Source organism: Gobius niger (genome assembly GCF_951799975.1).
Source record: "Gobius niger genome assembly, chromosome: 9".
NCBI classification, from domain to species: domain Eukaryota; kingdom Metazoa; phylum Chordata; class Actinopteri; order Gobiiformes; family Gobiidae; genus Gobius; species Gobius niger.
The window spans coordinates 1,362,107-1,372,270 of NC_136860.1; the positions used below are offsets into that span (position 1 = coordinate 1,362,107).

The 10,164-nt window shown below is 44.4% G+C and overlaps 1 protein-coding gene across 1 annotated transcript in view; it reads left to right on the forward strand.

The window, feature by feature from the left end:
- The window catches only part of parp14rs1 (poly(ADP-ribose) polymerase family member 14-related sequence 1), a 38,089-nt gene extending 34,245 nt beyond the window's left edge, over positions 1-3,844 (forward strand). Inside the window, exons 16-18 of the mRNA XM_079563735.1 lie at positions 2,431-2,558; positions 2,622-2,796; positions 3,519-3,844. Coding sequence (XP_079419861.1) covers positions 2,431-2,558; positions 2,622-2,796; positions 3,519-3,802 — 587 coding nt within the window. The 3' untranslated portion in view covers positions 3,803-3,844. The remainder of the gene's footprint in view (positions 1-2,430; positions 2,559-2,621; positions 2,797-3,518) is intronic.
- The last annotated feature ends 6,320 nt before the right edge of the window (positions 3,845-10,164 follow it).

The following is a 10,164-nucleotide window of genomic DNA, read 5'->3' on the forward strand; positions in this document are numbered from 1 at the left end:
AGTGATTTGAGTCACAGTGAACAGAGGGTCAGTGAGATGAGTCACAGTGAGCAGAGGGTCAGTGAGATGAGTCACAGTGAGCAGAGGGTCAGTGAGATGAGACACAGTGAGCAGAGGGTCAGTGAGACAAGTCACAGTGAGCAGAGGGTCAGTAAGATGAGCGTGAGTCACAGTGAGCAGAGGGTCAGTGAGACAAGTCACAGTGAGCAGAGGGTCAGTGAGATGAGCGTGAGTCACAGTGAGCAGAGGGTCAGTGAGATGAGTCACAGTGAGCAGAGGGTCAGTAAGATGAGCGTGAGTCACAGTGAGCAGAGGGTCAGTGAGATGAGTCACAGTGAGCAGAGGGTCAGTGAGACAAGTCACAGTGAGCAGAGGGTCAGTGAGATGAGTCACAGTGAGCAGAGGGTCAGTGAGACAAGTCACAGTGAACAGAGGGTCAGTGAGATGAGTCACAGTGAGCAGAGGGTCAGTGATTTGAGTCACAGTGAGCAGAGGGTCAGTGAGATGAGACACAGTGAGCAGAGGGTCAGTGAGATGAGACACAGTGAGCAGAGGGTCAGTGAGATGAGACACAGTGAGCAGAGGGTCAGTGAGATGAGTCACAGTGAGCAGAGGGTCAGTGAGATGAGACACAGTGAGCAGAGGGTCAGTGAGAGGAGTCACAGTGAGCAGAGGGTCAGTGAGATGAGACACAGTGAGCAGAGGGTCAGTGAGATGAGTCACAGTGAGCAGAGGGTCAGTGAGAGGAGTCACAGTGAGCAGAGGGTCAGTGAGATGAGACACAGTGAGCAGAGGGTCAGTGAGATGAGACACAGTGAGCAGAGGGTCAGTGAGATGAGACACAGTGAGCAGAGGGTCAGTGAGATGAGTCACAGTGAGCAGAGGGTCAGTGAGATGAGACACAGTGAGCAGAGGGTCAGTGAGATGAGTCACAGTGAGCAGAGGGTCAGTGAGATGAGACACAGTGAGCAGAGGGTCAGTGAGATGAGACACAGTGAGCAGAGGGTCAGTGAGATGAGACACAGTGTGCAGAGGGTCAGTGAGATGAGTCACAGTGAGCAGAGGGTCAGTCAGATGAGTCACAGTGAGACACAGTGAGCAGAGGGTCAGTGAGATGAGACACAGTGAGCAGAGGGTCAGTGAGATGAGACACAGTGAGCAGAGGGTCAGTAAGATGAGTCACAGTGAGCAGAGGGTCAGTCAGATGAGTCACAGTGAGCAGAGGGTCAGTGAGATGAGTCACAGTGAGACACAGTGAGCAGAGGGTCAGTAAGATGAGACACAGTGAGCAGAGGGTCAGTAAGATGAGTCACAGTGAGCAGAGGGTCAGTAAGATGAGTCACAGTGAGACACAGTGTGCAGAGGGTCAGTGAGATGAGACACAGTGAGCAGAGGGTCAGTAAGATGAGTCACAGTGAGCAGAGGGTCAGTAAGATGAGTCACAGAGAGCAGAGGGTCAGTAAGATGAGTCACAGTGAGCAGAGGGTCAGTAAGATGAGTCACAGTGAGCAGAGGGTCAGTCAGATGAGTCACAGTGAGACACAGTGAGCAGAGGGTCAGTGAGATGAGACACAGTGAGCAGAGGGTCAGTAAGATGAGACACAGTGAGCAGAGGGTCAGTAAGATGAGACACAGTGAGCAGAGGGTCAGTGAGATGAGACACAGTGAGCAGAGGGTCAGTAAGATGAGACACAGTGAGCAGAGGGTCAGTAAGATGAGACACAGTGAGCAGAGGGTCAGTGAGATGAGTCACAGTGAGCAGAGGGTCAGTGAGATGAGTCACAGTGAGCAGAGGGTCAGTGAGATGAGTCACAGTGAGCAGAGGGTCAGTGAGATGAGTCACAGTGAGCAGAGGGTCAGTAAGATGAGTCACAGTGAGCAGAGGGTCAGTAAGATGAGTCACAGTGAGCAGAGGGTCAGTAAGATGAGTCACAGTGTGCAGAGGGTCAGTAAGATGAGTCACAGTGAGTCACAGTGAGCAGAGGGTCAGTAAGATGAGTCACAGTGAGCAGAGGGTCAGTAAGATGAGTCACAGTGAGCAGAGGGTCAGTAAGATGAGTCACAGTGAGCAGAGGGTCAGTAAGATGAGTCACAGTGAGCAGAGGGTCAGTAAGATGAGTCACAGTGAGCAGAGGGTCAGTAAGATGAGTCACAGTGAGCAGAGGGTCAGTAAGATGAGTCACAGTGAGCAGAGGGTCAGTAAGATGAGTCACAGAGAGCAGAGGGTCAGTCAGATGAGACACAGTGTGCAGAGGGTCAGTAAGATGAGTCACAGTGAGCAGAGGGTCAGTGAGATGAGACACAGTGAGCAGAGGGTCAGTGAGATGAGTCACAGTGAGCAGAGGGTCAGTGAGATGAGTCACAGTGAGCAGAGGGTCAGTCAGATGAGTCACAGTGAACAGAGTCTTACCCGCCTGTCGTTCTCCTCAGACCTGCCCGAGTCCTGGGAGAACATGAACACCAGCGGCACCAGAGCCGTCCCCCTGACGCCGGGGTCTCCAGAGTATGTCACTGTGGAGCAGATGTTCAAGGCCTCGTGCAAACTGACCATCACCAAGGTCAGTCCTGTGGTTTAGTCTCAGGTTCAGTTCCTGGTCCAGCTCTGACCCGACTCTCCTCAGATCGAGCGGATCCAGAACCCCGTGCTGTGGCAGAGTCTGCAGATAAAGCGCCGAGCCATGGACCAGAGAAACGGCCACAGCAACAACGAGCGCCGCCTGTTCCACGGCACCAGCGCCGACACGGTGCCTCTCATCAACGAGCACGGCTTCAACCGCAGCTACGCCGGCAAGAACGGTAACGCCACGGCAACATTAGCAGTAAAATAAATACAAATATCACAACAATAAGTGAAGTTACTTCACAATACAGTTATAAGGAGTTGACATCTGCAACACAGCTTCATAAATGGCTAACAAACGCGCTAACACACATGCTAACACACATGCTAACACACACGCTAACACAAGCGCTAACACACAAGCTAACACACATGCTAACACACAAGCTACACACACGCTAACACACAAGCGTGTGTGTTAGCGTGTGTGTAGCTTGTGTGTTAGCGCGTGTTAGCGCTTGTGTTAGCGTGTGTGTTAGCATGTGTGTTAGCGTGTGTGTTAGCGTGTGTGTTAGCATGTGTATTAGCTGGTTCCAATAAAGGCCTGGTCCTGATGCCCTTGAGTAAATAAAGGCCCCGGCCTATATTAGAGCATTTACGGTATTAGGGCTTATTGTAATGGCAGCTCACTGTAGCTCGGCGAGCAGCACAAAAACAGCCCCCAGTCAAACTGACACGACCTTTACACTTGTTATTGCAGGAAAATGAATGTGAGTATATGGTTAACTGACATGCGGAGGTGGATGGATGTCGAGCACGATAGCGCCCCCTTTAGGTGCGGAAGAAAAAAGTCATGAGGAGTCAAAAAAAAAGTGTCCTGGAAATTGAGGCTTTAATTTGTATTATTATTGTAGGAATTCAGATTGAGGCGAGATCTCTGACTCTGCTCCGTCCACAGCCACAGCGTACGGGAACGGCACGTACTTCGCGGTGAACGCCTCATACAGCAGCAGCAACACCTACTCCCGGCCCAGCGCTAACGGGGACAAGCTCATGTACCTGTGCTCCGTGCTGACGGGAGACTTCACCGCCGGCGCCCAGGGGATGATCGACGCCCCGCTGAAGAAGAGCGGCTCCATCCAGAAGTTCGACAGCGTCGTGGACAACACCAGCAGCCCCAGCATGTTCATCATCTTCCACGACAACCACGCCTACCCCGAGTACCTCATCACCTTCAGATGAGACCCCGAGCTAACACAAGACCCCGCCCACCCACAAGACCACGCCCACATACAAGACCACGCCCACACACAAGACCCCGCCCACACACAAGACCCCGCCCACCCACAAGACCACGCCCACACACAAGACCCCGCCCACACACACGACCCCGCCCACACACAAGACCCCGCCCACACACAAGACCCCGCCCACACACACGACCACGCCCACACACAAGACCACGCCCACACACAAGACCCCGCCCACCCACAAGACCACGCCCACACACAAGACCACGCCCACACACAAGACCCCGCCCACACACACGACCACGCCCACACACAAGACCACGCCCACACACAAGACCCCGCCCACACACAAGACCACGCCCACACACACGACCACGCCCACACACAAGACCACGCCCACACACAAGACCACGCCCACACACACGACCACGCCCACACACAAGACCACGCCCACACCCAAGACCCCGCCCACCCACAAGACCACGCCCCAGCATGTTCATCATCTTCCACGACAACCACGCCTACCCCGAGTACCTCATCACCTTCAGATGAGACCCCGCCCACCCACAAGACCCCGCCCACACACAAGACCCCGCCCACACACAAGACCCCGCCCACACACAAGACCACACCCACACACGACCACACCCACACAAGACCACGCCACACACACGACCCCGCCCACACACAAGACCCCGCCCATCCACAAGACCCCGCCCATCCACAAGACCCCGCCCATCCACAAGACCACAACCCACTCCTATAAGACCTATACGAGAGACCATGTGTTCTGCTTCTCATCATTTTAGCCTCATTGTGGCTAAAACTAAAGTAAAACTCGTTAATGAGACAAAATCTCTCGTGAACCTCAGTGACGCGGTTTGAAAGGGCCTCATGTTATATCATCACAAATGCACCTGAATGTTTGTTTGTTTGTTGATGCCTTTAAAAGGAACTCCGGATCTCGGCTTGTGAGGGGTATTAGCTTGTTACTCGCTGTGGCTACGCTAGTTCCTCATTCTGAATATATAATTATGATAAAATAAAACCTGGTTAATGACGCCTGTGTGGATGAAAAGTGTGGATATGGACCTTCCTCCTGATGAAGAAGACCTTTAAAAGCACTTTGAGCTCAGCCTTCCCTCCTAAGTGCACTTCCGTTCTGTTCTGAAAACGTTTACGGACTTTGTTTCTGCCAAATGTTTGCACTTTCTAAATGTAAAGCACCTTCAGGGTTTGGGTGAGTCTGGGTTTACTCGTGTGACACTGTCAGACTTTGCCTCCACTGCCTTTGAAGGAGATGTTTGGATTGTTCTGAGCAGTATTTCCTTGTTCTGCCTGTGCCTGGAGACGCTGCAGGTGGAAATGAGGATCACAAGACAAAGGTACTAAACTGTAGCAACATCTGCACTTTAGTCGCTCCATCAGACACTTTACAGGCCTCACTCAAACACATCTGGAAGGATCAGTGTTGTCCTCTTGGCCTGCAGCGTCTCTCCTTTGGTCGTCTTGGTAAAATGTACCTTAGCCTTAAAGAGTTTACCTGCATTACTGTGAGAAAAATAATAAAATAAAGGTGATTTTGGATGTAATAATGAATGTGTTTGAGTTGCATCAGTGATCATAAAGTGATGGAAGGGAGAGAAGAAGAAGAAATGGAAAGAGAAGGACACAGTCAGGTCCATAAGTACTGGGACATCGACTCAACAATGAAGAGAAGATTCACCAGAGAGAAAACAGACGAGGTAAAGCCACAGGTGAGCCTCAGAGACAGGAGGTAAACACATGTTCTGACAGATGAGACACAGATCAACCTGTCCCAGAGTGATGGAAGGGAAGAGTCTGGAGAAATAAAGGAAGCGTCCCGTCCTCAGTGAAACATGGCGGTGCAGCGTCAGGGCCCGGGCTCGTTGAATCGTGACGTGTTGCAGGTAATATTAAGAGCTCGTCTGCTCACGGTGCAGATGGACAATGACCCAAAGCTACTGCCAAAGCCTAAGAGCTTTTTAACCTCTTACCACCCGCCAAAACCAGACGCATCCCTCCTCTTTGTCGTCACTTTTTATTTCCCCCATGTGTTTTTGTCACTTTATTAATTACTTTTTTGCTGCTCTTTTCTCACTTTTTTGCTGGATTTTTGTCTTTTTTTGTTGGATTTTTGTCATTTTTTTTTTGGATTTTTGTCACTTTTTTGTCACTTTTTTGTTGGATTTTTGTCATTTTTTTGTCACTTTTTTGTTGGATTTTTGTCATTTTTTTGTCACTTTTTTGTTGGATTTTTGTCATTTTTTTGTGGATTTTTGTCATTTTTTTGTTGGATTTTTGTCATTTTTTTGTTGGATTTTTGTCACTTTTTTGTTGGTTTTTTGTCATTTTTTTGTGGATTTTTGTCATTTTTTTGTCACTTTTTTGTTGGATTTTTGTCATTTTTTTGTGGATTTTTGTCATTTTTTTGTCACTTTTTTGTTGGATTTTTGTCATTTTTTTGTCATTTTTTTGTTGGATTTTTGTCATTTTTTTGTCACTTTTTTGTTGGATTTTTGTCATTTTTTTGTGGATTTTTGTCATTTTTTTGTTGGATTTTTGTCATTTTTTTGTTGGATTTTTGTCATTTTTTTGTTGGATTTTTGTCATTTTTTTGTCACTTTTTTGTTGGATTTTTGTCATATTTTTGTCATTTTTTTGTGGATTTTTGTCATTTTTTTGTTGGATTTTTGTCATTTTTTTGTGGATTTTTGTCATTTTTTTGTTGCGTTTTTGTCATTTTGGCGTCACCTTTTAGCACTTTTTTGTTTTTGTCGTCCTCATTTTCTTCTCGTTTTTTGTCGCTGTTTTGAAGAAGCTTTTAGATTTGGAGAATTTGGATAAAACCTGTTCAGGTGGGAGTTAAGAGGCTAAAGGAACAGGTCAGCGTCTGTTCTTACCTGAGCTTAGACGAGTTGATGCGTACCTGTCTGGTCTTTGTGTGTGCGCTCCGTCACGCACAATGATCAAAGATGTTGTTAGCATTTGGCCTCTCCCAGTATATTCCCATGGCTCCAAACGGGGGTGAAGTTAGAAGCGACTGAGCTCTTCCGGACAGGTACGGATCAACTCGTCTAAGCTCAGGTAAGAACAGATCTCAGTCTGGAAAAACGCTGGCTGTTCCTTTAACAGTGGAATGTCAATGTCAATCACCTGACATGAATCCAACGGAGCTGCACTTCCTGAAGACCAAACTGAAGAACAAGCAGGAGCTGAAGACATTAACAGTGGAGCCTGGCAGAACATCAGCAGGGATGAAACCACCTGAGCCTTCGAGACTTCAGGCTGTCACTGTCTGAAACCAAATACCAACTTTATTTTACATTTTAAGGCACATAACAAATACAAGTGAAAGCCAAGATAGACATAGAAAAACACCACAATCACCACAATCATGAACACACACAAAAAAAACTTTACATTCACCATAAAATAATCTATCAATAATCTAAACGAGACCAGACGACCAAAAAACAACAAAAAAGGACCAAGACGAAAAGCAGGTGCAGGGATTAAGGAACTGTAAGGCGTTAGTTATGTTGATGTGAGCAAACTGTTTAATCGGGTACAAAAGGGAAATGAATTCTCAAATAAGTCTCAAATAAAGGGTTCCATGTTTTAGAACATTTGTCAAGGGAGTCTTTCACAATAAAACGAATCTTTTCTAATTTCACAAAATACAGTACGTCTCGCAGCCAAAGAATATAAGATGGAGGTGTTGGGCTTTTCCATTTTGTTAGTAAAGCCCGACGTGCCAGAAGAGTCGTGAAAGCCAGTGATGTTTTTCTGAGAAGCTGAGAGGAACTCGAGAAGGTGCAACACTGTTTTACCAACGACACCCGACATGATTTCAAAAACTTTATCCCAATAGTTTGACAGCTGTGGACAGAGCCAAAAGGTGAGTATTAAATTGGCAGTTGGATGTCGGCGTCTGTCGCATGACGGTGAAACGCTCGGGTACATTTTAGCTAAACGTGATTTGGTGAAATATACTGGATTTGTGCACTAGCTCCTCTGACATGACCTCCCCCCAATCCTCCTCCCAGCGGACTCCAATTGTATCCGTGGCTTGTGGACTAACTGAGGTCATCTGGGTAATAGAGATGTCGCCCTTGAGAGTCGGGATCGGTTGCAAAAATAAATCAAGAGATGAGTTTCCTGGAGCATTTGGGAATGTTGGAAACGTACTTTTTTGTTGGATTTTTGTCATTTTTTTGTTGGATTTTTGTCATTTTTTGTGGATTTTTGTCATTTTTTTGTTGGATTTTTGTCATTTTTTGTGGATTTTTGTCATTTTTTTGTGGATTTTTGTCACTTTTTTGCTGGATTTTTGTCATTTTTTTGTTGGATTTTTGTCTTTTTTTTGTTGGATTTTTGTCATTTTTTTGTGGATTTTTGTCATTTTTTTGTTGGATTTTTGTCACTTTTTTGCTGGATTTTTGTCATTTTTTTGTTGGATTTTTGTCATTTTTTTTGTTGGATTTTTGTCATTTTTTTGTTGGATTTTTGTCATTTTTTTTGTTGGATTTTTGTCATTTTTTTGTTGGATTCTTGTCACTTTTTTGTTGGATTTTTGTCATTTTTTTGTTGGATTTTTGTCACTTTTTTGTTGGATTTTTGTCACTTTTTTGCTGGATTTTTGTCATTTTTTTATTGGATTTTTGTCATTTTTTTGTTGGATTTTTGTCATTTTTTTGTGGATTTTTGTCATTTTTTTGTGGATTTTTGTCATTTTTTTGTTGGATTTTTGTCATTTTTTTGTGGATTTTTGTCATTTTTTTGTGGATTTTTGTCATTTTTTTATTGGATTTTTGTCATTTTTTTGTTGGATTTTTGTCATTTTTTTGTGGATTTTTGTCATTTTTTTGTGGATTTTTGTCATTTTTTTGTTGGATTTTTGTCATATTTTTGTCACTTTTTTGTTGGATTTTTGTCATATTTTTGTCACTTTTTTGTTGGATTTTTGTCATTTTTTTGTTGGATTTTTGTCATATTTTTGTCACTTTTTTGTTGGTTTTTTGTCATTTTTTTTGGATTTTTGTCATTTTTTTGTTGGATTTTTGTCATTTTTTTGTTGGATTTTTGTCATTTTTTTGTTGGATTTTTGTCATTTTTTTGTTGGATTTTTGTCATTTTTTTGCTGGATTTTTGTCATTTTTTTGTTGTATTTTTGTCATTTTTTTGTTGGATTTTTGTCATTTTTTGTCATTTTTTTTGTTGGATTTTTGTCATTTTTTTGTTGGATTTTTGTCATTTTTTTGTCATTTTTTTGTTGTATTTTTGTCATTTTTTTGTTGGATTTTTGTCATTTTTTGTCATTTTTTTGTTGTATTTTTGTCATTTTTTTGCTGGATTTTTGTCATTTTGGCGTCACCTTTTAGCACTTTTTTGTTTTTGTCATCCTCATTTTCTTCTCGTTTTTTGTCGCTGTTTTGAAGAAGCTTTTAGATTTGGAGAATTTGGATAAAACCTGTTCAGGTGGGAGTTAAGAGGCTAAAGGAACAGGTCAGCGTCTGTTCTTACCTGAGCTTAGACGAGTTGATGCGTACCTGTCTGGTCTTTGTGTGTGCGCTCCGTCACGCACAATGATCAAAGATGTTGTTAGCATTTGGCCTCTCCCAGTATATTCCCATGGCTCCAAACGGGGGTGAAGTTAGAAGCGACCGAGCTCTTCCGGACAGATGCGGATCAACTCGTCTAAGCTCAGGTAAGAACAGATCTCAGTCTGGAAAAACGCTGGCTGTTCCTTTAACAGTGGAATGTCAATGTCAATCACCTGACATGAATCCAACGGAGCTGCACTTCCTGAAGACCAAACTGAAGAACAAGCAGGAGCTGAAGACTTTAACAGTGGAGCCTGGCAGAACATCAGCAGGGATGAAACCACCTGAGCCTTCGAGACTTCAAGCTGTCACTGTCTGAAACCAAATACCAACTTTATTTTACATTTTAAGGCACATAACAAATACAAGTGAAAACCCACTATTCAAAATAGATTATGCCAAGATAGACATAGAAAAACAATGGAACAATCACCACAATCATGAACACACACAAAAAAAACATTACATTCATCATAAAATAATCTATCAATAATCTAAACGAGACCAGACGACCAAAAAACAACAAAAAAGGACCAAGACGAAAAGCAGGTGCAGGGATTAAGGAACTGTAAGGCGTTAGTTATGTTGATGTGAGCAAACTGTTTAATCGGGAACAAAAGGGAAATGAATTCTTCAGAGAGTCTCAAATAAAGGGTTCCATGTCAAGGGAGTCTTTCACAATAAAACAAATCTTTTCTAATTTCACAAAATACAGTACGTCTCGCAG